At 40.7% G+C, this 18,535-nt stretch overlaps 2 protein-coding genes across 2 annotated transcripts in view; one reads left to right on the top strand and one right to left on the bottom strand.

Annotated features, from left to right (window-relative positions):
- The window catches only part of LOC139435428 (zinc finger protein 501-like), a 64,965-nt gene that overhangs the window by 16,577 nt on the left and 29,853 nt on the right, over positions 1-18,535 (bottom strand). The gene's annotated exons all lie outside the window — the stretch shown is intronic.
- LOC139432888 (uncharacterized) lies at positions 7,605-14,640 on the top strand. The gene is made up of 3 exons (XM_071205770.1): positions 7,605-7,797; positions 13,240-13,730; positions 14,587-14,640. Exons 1-3 carry the CDS (start codon positions 7,605-7,607, stop codon positions 14,638-14,640), a joined length of 738 nt encoding a protein of 245 aa, XP_071061871.1.

Below are 18,535 nucleotides of genomic sequence, written 5' to 3'. Positions count from 1 at the left end.
CCCGTCAATGTATAGTGTTGGTCCACAGCCTAAACATATTAGTTTAACAAAATATGCATCTAAAGATAGCCTACGTTATTTTCCCCCCTGTGCAATTCCAGTCTCACATCTCACAGCACATCGTCATTAACAAATACCGGAAACAGACCGAAAACATTTAAAAAAAATAATAATAATACTTTATTCCGAGGGTGCTTGCTTTTCTCTTTGAAAGTCATCACATAACGGCATTGTAATACACGGTTCGGCTGCATTACATATTACATATCTGCCGTAGTTCTGTATGTATAGAGCCCTGATGAGAAGACAAACATGAGGAACTGAAAACGTGACGTGGATCATAAATATATCAGCCATTAAACAACATCTTACATTTCTTTTCACACAATACGTCTCCTTGCAGTATCAACACTAATTCGGCTCACTTTTATATTTGATCCAATTGGTAGATAGGCTGTATTTACACCATAAAGGTGCACAGCTGATATAAAGAGACACCTGGTGGTTAAAGCATGTTATTGAATTTAATTATTTTTATTATTAGATATTAATACGATCCCTATAAAGTATATTCATTACTCGTTATTCTCTACTAATAGTTAATTAAAGACTGTATATAATGACTATTTTGCACATCCCTTTCAAGATTTCATGATTTTCTAAGGTTTATTGACATATCATATAGGCCTACACAACTGTGGTGTAGTTCTGCACTGAATGAAAAACTTGGGTTGCAGGTTCCTCAATAGTGCATTACAAGACATCTATCAATATTTGTGCATACCTCCAGCAATGTTAACTATGTTGAAGCACTTATTTTAACTGATATTATACATAATGTATTATACTCTTATAAGATGTATGTAGATATTTCATTACATTACATTACATTACATTACATTGCATTTAGCTGACGCTTTTATCCAAAGCGACTTACAATAAGTACATTCGACCAGGAAGACACAACCTTGAAGAAAACAGAATCATATAAGAACATCAGGTTTCAAAGAGCCAATTGTTTCAAGTGCTACTCAACTGGCTTTAGATAAGCCAGTCCTTTATTAGTATATAAGTGCTCTGTTAGCAGTTCTTTGTTAGTCATTCTATCGCTCGAAGTGGAGTCGAAAGAGATGAGTTTTCAGTCTGCGCCGGAAGGTGTGTAAGCTTTCTGCGGTCCTGATTTCAATGGGGAGCTCATTCCACCATTTTGGAGCCAGGATAGCAAACCCACGTGTTTTTGCTGATGGGAACTTGGGTCCCCCTCGCAGCGAGGGTGCAGCGAGCCGTTTGGCTGATGCAGAGCGGAGGAGCGGCGTGTTGTGGGAAAATGTTGGAAGGTTGAAGACCAGACGAGCCGCTGCATTCTGGATGAGCTGCAGAGGTCGGATGGCACATGCAGGTAGACCAGCCAGGAGGGAGTTGCAATAGTCTAGGCGTGAGGTGACGAGAGCCTGGACCAGAACCTGCGTCGATTTCTGGGTCATCTCCGGCCTTGTCAGGTATTGAACAATAAATAAATAAAGAACACAGAATTGTTGAATATAAAACACAGAATTTGTGTGATTATACTAAATGATTTACAAATAAACACCACTGCATATTTAACTGTTACACATGCTGATGTAACGCAAATGTTCCAACTTGGGATCAATAAAGTATATCTTATCTTAAGCTGATCGATGGCTACTGCCATATTTGCAAAATGTGCCTCTGAACCTTGACAAGTGCATGTTTCAGGCTTATCAATTTATGTAATGTAATGTTATCACAGGGGTCACACACATAAGACCAGCTGTTAAATAAAGCTCTTCTGACCTTAGCTGGCATGTGGGTATATATATTAATACTGCCCATAATGGGCACAAGCAATTTTCACCCATTTATTAATTATATGTTTTAAATGTGAGTGTTTCCTGTCCCCTAAACCTCCAGGGATGTACACAGTTTAATACTGGCAACTTCTTATTATGGGAAATACGAAAACGTCTTTTAAAACTACAACTCCCAGTAGAGACGTGCCATAGAGAACATGTTGCGAAACAGAATAGCCAGCATGTGTAGTTCTGGGGACGGGGTGGGGGGACGCGGTGGACCCGTTCAAATCCAGTTTTGGACAGTCTGCCGTGGTTCCATCCCATTTCAAGTGCTGTTCGAGAATCGGCTTAACCCTCGGAGCACACTCTCCAATCACAGAGCTTGAGGACTATCACGGGCTTTGTCAAACAGAGCACATGGTGTAGTCCAAACGATAGCTGGTCTTAAAAAGATCTTAAAATTAATACAGATGTATTTATTATAAACGTTAGTCCTTAACATCTATCTCTGTGTATATCACCATTCAAACATATTTTAGAAGTTGAACAAACCCCACACAGCTCAGTAAAGACTGTGAGATGTTGACTTTATTTGATAATTTCAGTAAAAACTAACGTTCATATTTCTCTCTTTGATTATAATACTGATGAACGTTCAGAACAAAGCACTTTGGCAACTTACCACATACGTTTTAAAATGCTTAATAAGCACCGTAACTTTCATGATATCATTTCTCGGTCATAATCGTTTGTTTCCGTGAACGGCCGACTGTTGTGTGACGGCACATGCCGCGGCTGCAATGCATTGTGGGGCAGCATTTTCTCATCTCCTTTCAGTGAGGGAGGTCCAGTGGTTCCTACGCTAAAGGAGGTTATAAAGGAAGTTTGGAACCTCCTTTCCTATCATCTAGATCAGGGGTGGGGAACTGATTTCGTCTCGAGGGTCATTTACATTGTTTCAACATCCTCCGAGGGCCGTACAAATGATTGACCTCTGCTTAAAAAGACTAAAATCACAGCCCATTCATTCGGCCTTTCTTTCATGCTGTGCAAAGAAAACGCAACCTCTTAATCCAGATATCTCACCATGACTCATGCATGCACGTGCACGGTGTGGCATGACCACCACAACAGAAAGATATGGACACAAGATGTGTGCAAATGTATTTAGTTTCCTATCCATGTGAACATGATTTAAGTAGGGACCTAACCGAGGGGGGTGTTCTCCCCCAGGAAGATTGTTTTTTAAATGTTGAAGTTAAAAGCATCAATCTGGTGCACTTTGAGAGCAACATTAAGAGGGATACATCTCTCAACACCCCGATGAAACAGAACTGTATGCAGATTTTCTTTTTCTTTATGGATATTTTACAAATCACTCCCCTTTCAAACTGTATTCTTGTTTATTAATAACAACTTTTTTTACTGTCATATAGTATTTTATGCCTGTTTACTTTATGATCAAGATGTGCCTTTACCTCACTGGTTGTAGAAAAAGCTTCTTATATTCGTTAGCATAGCTAGCTAACCAGATGCTAATAACAACACAGTTATTGACTTTATGATCAGTATGACAGATGAACAGACCACTGGGCTTTCAACTAAAGACACAGACACGCAGAAACTGCGGCATGTGTACGGCTCCTTATGGGTACTGCAATTTGTGGAAGTGGAGGAGCAGCGTTCTGGTGCTCTCCGTCAGAACTGCATCCCTGTCAGACGAGACATATACCACGTGATGACACGTTAGGCTCGTGTTCAAGGACCCTGACCTTGGCCAGGAAAAACAGGCACTCACTTGTTTAATTTTTTTGCGGTCTAGATTTCTTTAATTTTTTTCTTTTTTTCGTATGTTTATAAATTACCTCGAGGGCCGTGGTGAAAGGTCTCGCCACGTCTCGCCACGGCCCTCCGGTCCCCGGGACGTATACGGCCCGGGGACCGGAGGTTCCCCACCCCTGATCTAGAGAAACAGCTCTTATCATGGCTGCCACTGAGGGACTTCCGGGTCATTTCACTCCGTTAGGAAGGTAAGCTAAATGGACTATTCGACTTCAGCCCACATTTGGCTAGAGGGTGACGACTCAAAAGAGAGTTTTGGTAAAAAAAACGGCAGATGTTGTCCTCCTTTTCCTGCCTATTCTTATACAAATTATTTGGAGTAGGTTGAATGATATGAAACCAATTGAAAAGACACAATATTTTCCGATAAAAACAGCAGGATGTTCATGAAAATATAAATAGGAAATGCAAAAAACACTCAAATCCCATAAAAGGAGGCGGGTGTTACTAGAGCTGCTAAAAATAGACCTTTCAATAAAAAAACAGGTGCATTTTCAATAATAAGAAATAGACCAAAATACTATTAAAAAAGATTTGCCCTACTTGTCGCGTTTACAATGCTGTATTGATTGTGGGTCATTAGTTATTCCAACGTTGTGTCTAAAGTTTTAGCTGTCGATGCAGGACAGTATAATCATCAGTTCAAACATCGAGAATTTTTCCCCAAAACTTAGAGACACATGAAGTAAGGGTCTCTGGAGAAACTTCAAAACAGAATATTCTGGAAAGTTGGTAGAGACGATACCAATTACTCACAGGCTTCTCCCTCGATTAAACATTTTTGTTTATAGCATTTCAGAAAATAGTTTAAAACGCCTTTTGCAATTTCCCTGAGCTTCAAATGTGAAATACTATACACCGACATTATGATGTTTAATGTGTTTCCAGTTCTGGATTTGGCAGGTAAACAAATGAGAGGGAAATAAAAGGAAATGCATTCTGCACTTCCTCTGTCAGCCACCAGAGGGCAGCGGGACTCCATGCTACAGAGACCACAGAGGACACTTCAGTGATTGTAGATCTAAATCTGATTTGTTGTACAGAAACAAGTTCCTGCCTGCAGTAATATCCTGGCTTCTTCATCTGTATTCATCTGTCAGCTGTCAGGAGATCTGCTCTTCCAACTACAGCTCTACGAGACCTTTATGAACCAATGAAAAGCTGTTTAAGCTCCACAAACACATCAATATACCTGTGGGAATGTAGCAACATAATGAAAGTGCAAGTGATTATTTGTGGACCCACACTACGTCATTACTTACTTGTATGAATACACAATGAGATTCACTGTTGGTACTATACTATTGGTTAAAGGGACCCGACACTGATTGCTTTGCTTACGAGACACATTTCCCTTTTAGATATTTTCAGATCATAGTCATCACATGTTATAGAGAAACTTAGTTTAGAACCTTAATCAAACTCAGTCCAGCTTTATGATTCTGTTGAGGAAATATTTGATCAAAGAACCAAACGTGTTTTGTCGTTTTTGTTTTTACATATTTTCAACATATTTCTGACAGACTAAAGTATTTTGTGTTTTCTTGCCTGCATTCAACGTACTATATTATGCTGTTTTTGTGCGAAGTTTGGACATGCTATGTGTTGTTAGCATCTGGCTAGCTAGCTGCACTAACGGACATACGGAGCTGTTGCTGTTGGTTCCACAACAAGCTGGAGGAGAGCTCTCCTCTCAGACTGAGAGGCTCAGGTGAGCTAAAGGACTCTCTGAGTGTGTAGATAGTTCACTTTAGTCTAAGTTATCTCAGTGGGTCTCAGACGGTTTGGCCACAAATTATTCAAACGATTATTTCCGTGGCACACCTTCATATGATCATTATAGTTATAAAAAAAACAAGAAAATAAAGGAAAAACAGTTATGAAATACTATATGGCAGTAAAACAAGAATACAGTTTGAAAGGGGAGTGGTTTGTAAAATATCCATAAAGAAAGAGAACATCTGATTACAGTTGTGTTTCATCTGGGTGTTGAGAGAGGTATCCAGATATCACATGCTGCTCTCAAAGTGCACCAGATTGATGCTTTCAACTTCAATATTGATTTATTGTCATTTTTCAAGCTACGAGATGTTTTCCTACGTTTGTCATGATAAATTATGTCTCAGGAATGTAGGGTTTGGGAATTATGGCAGTTTAAAAAAAAATATGAAGGTACATTTCAAGATTTTCTACCCTCTAGCTGTGACATCACGCACTCAGTTAATGTTAAAATCTGAAGAAGTTCTCTATACCAAGGTCTGAACAATGTTTAATATCTCTAAAAGTAAGAATCAGATTTAAAAGTTGTGTTACACGAATAATGACAGAAAGATGTGTAACATTTCAAAGTTGGAATGAGGTTTCTGAGTAAAAGTATGAATGAACAGTTAGCAGTTGAAGTCGCATGCAGATTTGATGAAGTCTGAAGATTTTCTCCATTGACTTCCATGTTAAAAATGTAATGCATTATGGGATGTATCTTTGGAATTATGAAAGTTATGAATGAGAAAAGTAATAGCCATCGATTCCCGACCGAGCTGAACGTTTTGATGTTCGAACAGAGTTTCTGCGATGTTCAATGCGGGAGGAGAAGAGGGCCAAAATCCCGGGCGGAATAATAATACACTTTGTGTGCGTAGAATAACATATAGTCAGTGGCGTTTTCTCCTGGAGGCCAAGGGAAGCCAGGCTTCCCCTGTGTTTTCGGATTGTAGTTATAATTTTAATAATTATATAAAAACACTTTACTTTCACGTTTAGTTTTGGTAATTTTTCTGTGCTGTGTGTTGCTGCCGGCCCGTCTCTCCCGTATTTTACAAAGAGTGAAACAGCGCCCCTCTACATGTTATGGTGGAACAGTAGATTGCACTCTCTGTTGTGAGAGGAGGCTAGCCGAAATTGGCTTCCCTTGGTGGAAAAGAATTACAACTATATTATAATAAAATAATATAGTATTTATATTATTGAATTGATTATGATTATTATTATTATTAGTAGAAGTAGTTTATTTGCATTAATTATATTTTAATCTTTTTGAGGCTAGTATTTGGCAGGAAATGCAGACATATTCACCTGTAAATGGATACTGAACGACATATGCACATTTACCATTTACCTCACTGTATAAAAAAGTAACTGTGTTGATAATAATAATAATAATAATAATAATACCTGCCTGATGGGGACACTGGGAACAGACGCTGAGGGGTAAGAGCTACCAGGAAGGGAGTGGAGCCTGATGGAGACACTGGGAACAGAAGGTGAGGGGGTAAGAGCTACCAGGAAGGGAGTGGAGCCTGATGGGGACACTGGGAACAGAAGGGGAGGGGGTAAGAGCTACCAGGAAGGAGTGGAGCCTGATGGGGACACTGGGAACAGAAGGTGAGGGGGTAGAGAGACAGGAAGGGAGTGGAGCCTGATGGGACACTGGGAACAGAAGGTGAGGGGGTAAGAGAGGCAGGAAGGCCATTCTTAAGTATTTGAGTGGAACAGGATTGATTGGAAGAATTTAAAACAACGTAAACAACACAATGGTATAATTCCACAAGTGCTGATAGGATGATATGGTGATACACTCTCTTGTACAGTAGGTGGCGGTATGCACCTGAAAGCTGTTTGCAATCCGGCAAAAGCCGAGAGAAGAAGAAGAAGAAGACGACGAAGAAGAAGAAGAACCTGGATCCACGTGGCGTCTCCTCGCTCCGGTTCTCTCTCTGTGTTCCTGAGAAAGCGTGTGTGAGCTCCAGCTCTACTGATCCATCATCTGTGTGTCTGGATAAACCTCCGAATGGACTGTGTGCTCTTTTTCTGGAGCGTTTACCTCGGACTACAGGAGCTAGCTTAGCATGCTAGCTGGAAACACGTTAGCAACACTAGTCAGATTGAGAGTTTGATGCAGAGAGAGACGGTGTGTTTAACGGAGTCTGCAGGAAAGGTGATCTAGGAAACATGAGTAAAGTCCAAATGCTGCTGTCGTTGAAGAAGCAGCGACTCACTGCTGCTAATGAAGAGACATTTGCTCTGTTTGAACAAACAATAGCAGAGCTCGAGGAGGAGCTGTTTCTTTCCAAAGAGGAGAACAAGAGACTCCAGAAGCTTCTGGACGCTGTTTTACAGCCTCAGCTTCGGATCCACAGAGCAGGTCTGTTCCCTTTACCCTTAATTAACACTTTACACTCTTCAGTAGCACTTTATTATCACATTAATAACACTTTAGACCCTTTATCAGCACTTGCTGCAGGTAGCAGATCCTGAAGTAAAAGTACAAACACCACACTGTGAAAATACTCCATTACAAGTTAAAGTGCTGCATTCATATCTTATTTAAGTAAAAGTATGTAAGTATTATTAGACACATGTACTTTATTATAATAATTAAAATGTATTACAGAAGAGCATACCTACCAAAATAAATATATTTATAAAAATACATAGGCCTACATTGAATAATATGCCATTTAATGTACTGATTTAAATATGACCCATGCATGTGGGCACTAGGAGTGGAGTGCACCAGCTGGGGGTAAAAAAGTAGGGCTTAACGTCAGGCTTAGCTACGTCCGACTTAGTGATTCGAATTTACACCGATTGCACCAAGCCTGACTAGTCTAGGGCCATTCACTCTCCCTGCCTCAAATTCCTGTTGAAGGCCGCTCTCTCTCAGGATGCGAGCATCATGGGTCGACCCAGGCCATCTTGCAACGAGGTCGACAATGCCCATGTCGGAGTTGCACACAATTTGAACATTTATAGAATGGTAACCCTTTCTATTAACATACAAATACTCATGTTCAGAGGGGGCCTGAATGCGAACATGAGTACCGTCGATGCATCCAACAATACCAAGTATACCGGATTTTTCTGTTTCTTCTTGTGTGGGTAGGTGAATATAGTTCCTAAGGCGGTGCTGGAAGGCCAATGAAACTTGTCTTATAGCCCGACATGCAGTTGTGCGATGAACATTAATCATGTCTCCCACAGTATTTTGAAAGGCCCCGTTCGCGTAGAATCTGAGCGCAATCAGCACCTGCAAGGTTGGGGAGAGCGCAGCGTTTCGGTCTGATCCGTGCTGGAGTTGAGGGGAGATCTCCTCGATTAAATCAAATGGGGCTTGTCTGCCGAAACGAAACCTCTATCAGTTCACTGAATAGATGTCCAGTGGGTTTGTTCGATCACGGACGACTCTTTCTCTTCTTAATGCCCTTGCATTGTTAAACATGTAAACAAGACGCCCTGCCATCGTTATTATCCTTCTCGCCTGTTTTACGTTCCTATGGATACTAGTCTGTCTTTCTGATTTACGCCTGCTCCATACTTGGCGTAAAAGTTACACCCGGGCGCAACGCATACAGGGCTTGAGTCTAAGTGGTGCACTAGTCATAACTTTAGTTTGGTCTTAACCTTCGGTTCTACGACGGACGTAGAGTTACGCCCAGTTTACGCCCAGCTGGTGCACTCCACTGTAGTTGGTTAAATGTGACATACATTGATACTTTAGTTTTAATGTGCTTCTTTATTCACTTTTTCTTTTTAAATGTGTAAAAGCAAATAAAAACAAATACTTTGGATTAATTCAAATTATGGGAGAATAATTCATAAAGAAATCAATGAATAAATATTAGGGATGCTCCGATCGATCGGCCACCTACTCACTCCCTACCGATCGATCTGGCTCTCTAAAAATACCGATCACGAGAGCCGATCACATAACGTAAAATTATGACGTAAAATACATGACACTTTTCTCTGTGCGCGGCAAAACAAGCTCACCAAAATAGCTTCACCGGTCTGGCAGCATTTTAAGGTGTCCAAAAAGGACAATAAAAGAGCGGTATGCAATGTGTGTGAAGCAGAAATCCTGCAGCTCCACCCGCTGTGACGGACCGGTGAGCGGAGCGAAACACACAGAGTTAGACCTAACACACTTAGCTATTTGATCTACCTCTGGAACTAGCTACACTAGTTATACATATGTTGATTCTTCACTGTCGGGTCACTCATCACTGGATCAGTGAGCTGCATGAGATACTGACAGGCTGTCAGGAGGGAGAGATAGAGAGAGAGGGAGAGACGGAGAGAGAGAGAGGGAGGGAGAGACAGAGAGAGAGAGAGGGAGAGAGCGCTTCCGCTCATCTCTCCCGTGTTCTTATCCACAGTTAATGTAAACTTGAATAATGTACTTCATTTGAATGTAATAATCATGTTGGTTGTTGTTTGTGGAAGCTCATTAACTGAGTTTTAAACATCACTTTAAATGGAAGATCCCCATAGGCCCCGTCCACTCGATGCGATCGGTATCGGCCGATACTGATTCCGGCGATCGGCCCCAACATTAGCGATCGGAGCATCCCTAATAAATATGTTCAATAATCAATTAAACACATCTAAAATGTTACTTGATAAAGAATAGGGGAACTAGTACAAAGGTCATTAAGTAATTAAAACATTAATATAAATTAATTTAAAATCTCATCAATCAATTATTGCCAACATGTATTTATAATATATTCTACGTATATATATATACATATATATATATATATATATATATATATACACACACACAGAATATATATATTTTGAGAGAGATATACACTAGTATTAGTCGCAGTCAAAACATTGGACACGTCTTCTCTTTCAAAGTCTTTTATTTATTTAAATTGGTTCTACTTTCTAGATTTATACTGAAGACATGAAAACCATAAAAGAACACATTAAAGGTGGTGTAGGTAATTTTGGAGAAAACAGCTCGAGTGTGCTAGAATTTGAAAATACACAAAGCACTTAAGATATTCATTGCTATCAGGATGTTGAGAGCATTCCATGGAATATAATAAGTGTATCTCGAGCCGGTTTCGGAAACTTACCTACCCCACCTTTAACTAGAATTATCTAGTGAACAAAAAAGTGTTAACAAATCCAGAATATGATTTATATTTTGCTGGCTACTGCAGAATGCTGTGGTAGCCATGCTGGTTAAGGGTGCCTTGAACTCTGAATAAATCACCACCAGTGACACCAGTAAACCCCCCCCCCCCCCCCCACCACCATCTCACCCCCTCCTCCATGCTTCATGGTGGGTACCACTCATTCAGTAACCATCCGCTCATCTTCTCTGCGTCTCACGAAAACACGGAGGTTGGAACCACAAATCTCTCATTTGGACCCATCAGACCAAAGTACAGATTTCCACTGTCTAATGTCCAATCCTTGTGTTTCTTGGCCCAAACAATTCTCTTCTTCTTGTTGTTCATCCCCAGTAGTGGATCTTTGCAGCAATTGGACCTTGAAGGCCTGAGGTAACTCTTGCTCTTCCTTTCCCGGGGGGGGGTCCTCATGAGAGCCAGTCTCATCATAGCGTTCCATGGTTTTTGCGACTGCACTTGAGGATACATTCAAAGTTCTTGACATTTTCCGGATCGACTGGCCTTCATTTCTTAAAGTGATGATGGACGGTCGCTTCTCTTTACTCAGTTGAGTCGTTCTTGCTATAATATGGATTACAACTAGGGGTCGACCGATTATCGGCCTGGCCGATTATCGGTGCCGATATTCCGCATTTGACCGATTATCGACATCAGCCTTTTTGTTTATAAAATTGCCGATAACACTTTGGCTCTGATGCGGCCGTTTCTCTGGCTGCAGTCACCACTCTCTGTACACGAGCAATGTCCCGCCCACAGCGCTATCTGATAGACTATTACTGAAGTGTCAATCAACACTGAAGATTTTCCGGGCGGGAGCCAGCCATAGAGGCGGGACCTTCTCAGATTACAGGCAGGTGCGAAGAACGCAGACACAGACCGAGGCAAGCAGCAGCGCTGAGCGGAAGAGCCATACATGTGTTTCGAAGGTAAATCAGTTGAAAGCCGAAGGTCAATAAACATCCCAATCCCCTATGCTGAAGTTGCAAAAACAGCACGATCTATTGATCCAATTGTATCAGCTTCCCAGTTACACATGGACGCGGGAAGTCAGTCAGAGTTGGGGGTGCGTGCAGCGTCTCGCAGCGGAGTAACTGTGGTGCGGAGGGGGGGCTGCGAGTGGAGCCTCGCAGTTTTTCAGGTTGATATGTGAAGCTCATCAGCTAATCAACATGTATTTAGCTAATGTTTAGCAACATATTAGAAGTGAGGCTACTAGACTAACGTTAGGTCTACTGTAATAGCCTCACTTTTAATAGTTTGCAAAACATTAGCTAGCACTAGTGTTTTGCAGTTGCTAGAAATGTATTGGGATTTTATGCTAGATAGACAGGCATTGGTTTGATATAATAAATTAAGCATTATTGTTAGTTAAGCATGTCAGCCTGCAGCCCCACTTCTTGTCTCTCTCTAACTCATAGCAGATGGCTGCACTAAAGAAAAGGGCACAGAGAGGAAACCAGTTGTAAGATGTTTAAAAGTTCATTAAACATAATATATGCTTAAATGCATTTCAAAGAAGTTGTGTTGAGTTGTGTTGGAGTTTGTGTTATTCTACATTTTGACACTATAGTTTTTCTGATTTTACTGCAAATGTGTATCGGTTCCAAATATCGGTTATCGGTCTCCTTGATTACTAATAATCGGTATCAGCCTTGAAAAAGCCATATCGGTCGATCCCTAATTACAACAGCAGTCAAATAGGGCTGTCCACTGTGCACTATCTCTACCTCTGCACAACACAACTGATGGTCTCAAACACATTCAGAAGGCAAGTCACATTCCACACATTGACTCTTGACAAGGCACACCTGTTAATAGAAAACCATTCCAGGTGACGACCTCATGAAGCTGACTGAGAGAAGCCAAGAGTGAGCAAAGCTGTCATCAAGGCAAAAGGGGCTACTTTGAAGAATCTAAACCAAAAATCATATTCTTGATTTTTGTTTTAACACTTTTTTTGTTAACTAGATAATTCCATATGTGTTCTTTCATAGTTGTGATGTCTTCAGTGTTAATCTGCAAAGTAGAAACAAATTAAAATAAGCAAAAAACATTGAATGAGAAGGTGTCTGTACTGTATATAAAAAAACACACATATTTGAACATTTAGCAGGTTCCCTCATCCATAATCATTTATACAAGCGCAACTTTGAACATGTACAGCAGTATAATGCAACATACAAAGTAATCAAGAAACAACATAAATTAAACACTGACAGGGAACATTTTACTGTACCATCATTACCGTTACATAAGAAGGTGCCATCAAATGTTCTGTTAATACTTGCATACTTTTACTTAAATAAGGTTTGAATGCAGGATTTTAATTTGTAACGGAGTATTTTCATTCTATACTGTAGGAGTAGTGTATCTGTGAACGATCCCAAATACAATTCCTTGTTTACATTGCGGCTAGTGCTACGCCAGAAGAAAAAACCCTTTTACATTTTGAACTGGAAGTGGAAAGGGGCTGGGCTACATGAGGTGACTTGAGCCAACACAAATACACAATAGGTGGGACTAAGAAAGATAATGTGAAAATATAAAAACAAAGGCATTCATTAGGGCTGCAAAATGTCTCCCATTGTAATGGTGATGAGGTTTTTAAATGCTAACACTTAACAGTTTGTTCTGACTGTGTTTCCTGTTTCCTGCAGACGTCCAGCAGCTGGTGGTGGTTAAAGAAGAGCTTCTCCCTGACCAGCAGGAGTGGAGCACCTGTCTGGACCAGGAGGACCCAGAGCCCCCCCCACACATTAAGCAGGAACAGGAGGGAGAGCAGCTTCAGGAGCTGGGGGAGGCTGATATCACCAAGTCCACTTTCACTCCTGACCCTGTGAAGAGTGAAGATGATAAAGAGAAACCTCAGTCCTCTCAGCCTCATCAAAGACAAACTGCACACATGGAAACAGAAGCTGATGGAGATGACTGTCGAGGACCAGAACCAGCCAGGAACTCAGATCCAGAGAGCAGAGAGCAATCAAAGACTAAGGACCACACTGAAGACTCTTCAGAACCTGACACTGGAGACTCTTCTGAATCTGACGCTGGAGACTCTTCTGAACCTGACACTGAAGACAGTGCTGATTGGAAGGAGACCAGAGAACCTGCCTCAGGCTCAAACTCACTGAAAAATAGACATGAATCTGTCAGTGATCCAAGACGTAGTGCTGAAAAGAAACCATTCAGCTGCTCAGTCTGTAAGAAAGCTTTTTCAAGGAGTGGAAATTTAAAGGAACACATGAGAATCCACACAGGAGACAAACCATTCAGCTGCTCAGTCTGTAAGAAATCTTTTTCACAGAATGGAGAATTAAAGATGCACATGAGAATCCACACAGGAGAGAAACCATTCAGCTGCTCAGTCTGTAAGAAAGCTTTTTCATGTAGTGTAAATTTAAAGAGACACATGAGAATCCACACAGGAGAGAAACCACACAGCTGCTCAGTCTGTAAGAAAGCTTTTTCACAGAGTGAACGTTTAAAGAGACACATGAGAGTCCACACAGGAGACAAACCATTCAGCTGCTCAGTCTGTAAGAAAGCTTTTTCAAAGAGTGAAAATGTAAAGAGACACATGAGAATCCACACAGGAGATAAACCATTCAGCTGCTCAGTCTGTAAGAAAGCGTTTTCACAGAGTGGAGATTTAAAGATACACATGAGAATCCACACTGGAGATAAACCATTCAGCTGCTCAGTCTGTAAGAAAGCTTTTTCACGGAGTGGACATTTAAAGTCACATGAGAGTCCACACAGGAGAGGAAAAATAGATCTGCAAAGTTTGTGACAAAAGACTTGAATGGCGTAATCGTTTAAAAAGACCAAGTGTGTTGGTAAGAGAATACATTTGTCTATTTTGTCTCCTAATGCCGTTACATGTAATACGTTACTCCCTAAGCCTGTTTTCACCCACCTGCAACCGATTCTCTAATAATCACAAATGTTAATTTCTTCGACCCCTTGAGACTATTTCTTGTTTAATAATCGTTGCATCTCCTCAGGACCAAGTTCCCGTGTCCTGCCTTTCACCTGCTGATAACCCACTGCTCATTTAAGATGGACTCACCTTTACACCCTTGTAAATTAAGACACTAAGACTAGCTGGTCCCTATCAGCTAGTCTTAATGTCTTAATGCAAACGTTTTGTAAAGTGATGCTAGACCAACAACGTGCTGTTGGGTTGTGTGCTCTCTGCAGGACGGTGTCTGTACTCAAAGATTGTTGATCAATTGAGAGCTTCACTCTGTTTTTGTTGTCGAAACCAGGGATTCCCAAACTTTGCCATGCCAAGGACCCCCATATAGCATTATCGTCTGGCGGGGGACCCCCCTGTTGCAATTCTTTTGTTTAAATGATGAGTACATTATGATGGAAAATATGACAAATTAATCATACAGCTTAATACGTTTTCTTAATATATATTTGTATTAATAATTAATAATCAGTTATTCTTATAATTTTTTTTATATTTATCTTTTGTTTGTCATTCATTACATTGATGGTGTCTTCTGTTATAAACATTTTTAACACAATATTAAACAGTAATATCAACAGTAAACATATTTTAAAGCATTTTTAAAGTGATTTCTGTCTTTATAATATTATATGATTTTGAACAGTAATATCAACAATTAACATATATTTGTAGCATTTTTTTGAAAGCTATTTATATATAATATTCAACAGTAATATCAACAGTAAACGTATTTATATTCATATATATATATATAAACAACAATATTTGCTACATCCGTGCTCTCATCCAGCTGCAGAGCGAAATATTCACTAGCTCTCACTTGCTCCAAAAGCTGATACTCAGTTTCACTCTCGGTAGCGGCAGCTCGATTCTGATTGGCTTGAAGGGCGGTCGTGTGAATTAAAAACAAAAAAATAAAATATGAAAAGATTGGCATCAAAGGACACATAGATTGATAGATATGCAGTTATTAATAACATCTAAAAAAATTTACATTTTTTTTTAATTCCCCTTTCCCTCAAACGTTGACCCCCCTGGCGCCCGTGGCGGCCCCCCGGGGGGTCGGGCCCCCGCTTTGAAAAACACTGGTCTAAACAACGCCAACAGAGCGATACGTCTTCTTTCCAGCAGATGGCATACATGTTACATCATGCAGTTCAACTGTCATCCACATATTAGAGATTCAAAACAGCAATGTGTGAGATAAGGCTAGTAATTGACTATTTCAACAGAATGTGAAGAGGTTACAGTCTTGAGGCCATGTCCAATATGTTTGTGTTTTGTTTGATTAAATCGACTGAAATGAGCATTCAATGACTCAATTATTCTGAATGACTGTCATTACATCATGGGTTTGCATTGGAGGGTTATAATTCATTCATCTGTATTCATCTGTCAGCTGTCAGGAGATCTGCTCTTCCAACTACAGCTCTACGAGACCTTTATTAACCAATGAAACGCTGTTTAAGCTCCACAAACACATCAACATACCTGTGGGAATGTAGCAACATAATGAAAGTGCAAATGATTATTTTTGGACCCACACTACGTCATTACTTACTTGCAGGGGCGGACTGGCCATTGGGAATACCGGGAGTTTCCCCGGTGGGCCGGTGCTGTGTGTGGGCCGGAGGGCCAACACAAACATTTCTTTTTTTGTTTGCCTAAATCCTACCGGCCCACATTTGTAAGTGTTCCAGCCCAGCCCAGCCCAGCCCAGTGGGGTGTGGCCAGGGTTGGGTTGTAACGGAATACATGTAACGGTGTTATGTAATCAGAATACAAAAATCAAGTAACTGTATTCAGCTCGTGTTACATTTGAAAAACGAGTAATCTGATTACAGTTACTTTCGTAAACCTGAAGTGAATACATTTTGGATTACTTATTGGAATTATTTGTGGAAAGATGTCCTCACAACATGTAATATGTATTACTAAAGGTACAGCCTTGTCTGGTGCCTTGCTCAAGGGCACCACGGCAGGGCAGGAGGTGAACTGTGACCTCTCCAAGTAGAAGTCCACACTCCAAATAGGTCTGGTCGGGGACTTGAACCGGCGACCCTACGGCTCACAGTCCGAGCCCCTACTGACTGCCATAGATTTAGTCCCTAATTTTGCTCTCAAAATGGATCAGATTGATGCATTTAACTTCAACATTTAAAAAAAATCTCTTCCCGGGGGAGCTTGCCCCCGGACCCCCCTAGAGGAGGTGAGGTCCACCACCTGCCCACACCCCCTGTTAAATTGTCTCACATTGAGGATGCTTCGTACGTTGCCCATGTTTTATTCCATGTGTCAAGTCAGATCAAATATTTGATCAAAGAACCAAAGGTGTTTTTTTGTGGTTTTTGTTTTTACATATTTTCAACATATTTCTTGGACATATATGTTGTTTTTCATATTTCTGACAGACTAAAGTATTTGGTGTTTTTTTGCCTGCATTCAACGTACTATATTATGCTGTTTTTGTGCGAAGTTTGGACATGCTATGCTACAGTATGTCTTTTTTTGCATATATTCCAAATACTATGTTGTTTTTTGCATATTTGCGAGATTCTACATTATTCGGTAAGCAAACGTAAAAAATGCCGGCCTTTCATCAATACATCAGTATCACTTTTGAAGGTCTTCTTAATATCCATATCTTATTAAGGTTCATTTGGTTTTATGTTGAATAAAGTAAAGTGTTATCATTCATTGCTTTTATTGTTTTACTATTAAAATATGTAGTCTGATGATTAATTAATAATGTGGCCTTTTTGGCAGTTTAACTAAAGGTGTGCGGCTGCTGCCGTGAGGAAATATCAGCCTGACATTACAATGGGCTTTAATGGAGGCATGTTGACAGTTTGTGTCACTTCATGCCCCCAAGAGGCATTTTGTTTAATTATTATTGCTTAATTATTTGTCTTTTTTCAAGCTACGAGATGTTTTCCTACATTTGTCATGATACATTATGTCTCAGGAATGTAGGGTTTGGGAATTATGGCAGTTTAAAAAAATATGAAGGCAAATGTCAAGATTCCTTACCCTCTAGCTGTGACATCACGCACTCTAGTTAATGTTAACATCTGAAGAAGGCCTCTGTACCAAGGTCTGAACAATGTTTAATATCTCTAAAAGTAAGAATCAGATTTAAAAGTTGTTTTACACGAATAATGTCAGAGAGATGTGTAACATTTTAAAGGGGGTAGAGCTACCAGGAAGGGAGTGGAGCCTGATGGAGACACTGGGAACAGAAGGTGAGGGGGTAAGAGAGGCAGGAAGGGAGTGGAGCCTGATGGGGACACTGGGAACAGAAGGTGAGGGGTAAGAGCTACCAGGAAGGGAGTGGAGCCTGATGGGGACACTGGGAACAGAAGGTGAGGGGGTAAGAGAGGCAGGAAGGCCATTTTTAAGTATTTGAGTGGAACAGGATTGATTGGAAGAATTTAAAACAACGTAAACAACACAATGGTATAATTCCACAAGTGCTGATAGGATGATATGGTGATACACTCTCTTGTACAGTAGGTGGCGGTATGCACCTGAAAGCTGTTTGCAATCCGCCAAAAACCGAGAGAAGAAGAAGAAGAAGAACCTGGATCCACGTGGCGTCTCCTCGCTACGGTTCTCTCTCTCTGTGTTCCTGAGAAAGTGTGTGTGAGATCCAGCTCTACTGATCCATCGTCTGTGTGTCTGGATAAACCTCCGAATGGACTGTGTGCTCTTTCTTCTGGAGCGTTTACCTCGGACTACAGGAGTTAGCTTAGCATGCTAGCTGGAAACACGTTAGCAACACAAGTCAGATTGAGAGTTTGATGCAGAGAGAAACGGTGTGTTTAACGGAGTCTGCAGGAAAAGGTGATCTAGGAAACATGAGTAAAGTCCAAATGCTGCTGTCGTTGAAGAAGCAGCGACTCACTGCTGCTGATGAAGAGACATTTGCTCTGTTTGAACAAACAATAGCAGAGCTCGAGGAGGAGCTGTTTCTT

The sequence above is a fragment of the Pseudochaenichthys georgianus genome, chromosome 16 (genome assembly GCF_902827115.2).
Source record: "Pseudochaenichthys georgianus chromosome 16, fPseGeo1.2, whole genome shotgun sequence".
Taxonomy (NCBI): Eukaryota; Metazoa; Chordata; class Actinopteri; order Perciformes; family Channichthyidae; genus Pseudochaenichthys; species Pseudochaenichthys georgianus.
The sequence above is the reverse complement of the archived record's forward strand: the minus strand, read 5'-3'. Positions and strand labels throughout refer to the sequence as shown.

What these genes read in the sequence shown, in the direction of transcription:
- LOC139432888 (XM_071205770.1), top strand. Translation starts at nt 7,605, where the DNA reads ATGAGTAAAGTCCAAATGCTGCTGTCGTTGAAGAAGCAGCGACTCACT. An exon ending in GCTTCGGATCCACAGAGCAG is followed by an intron (nt 7,798 to 13,239) that starts GTCTGTTCCCTT and finishes TGTTTCCTGCAG; the next exon opens with ACGTCCAGCAGCTGGTGGTG. An exon ending in TGAAAAATAGACATGAATCT is followed by an intron (nt 13,731 to 14,586) that starts GTCAGTGATCCA and finishes GCATCTCCTCAG; the next exon opens with GACCAAGTTCCCGTGTCCTG.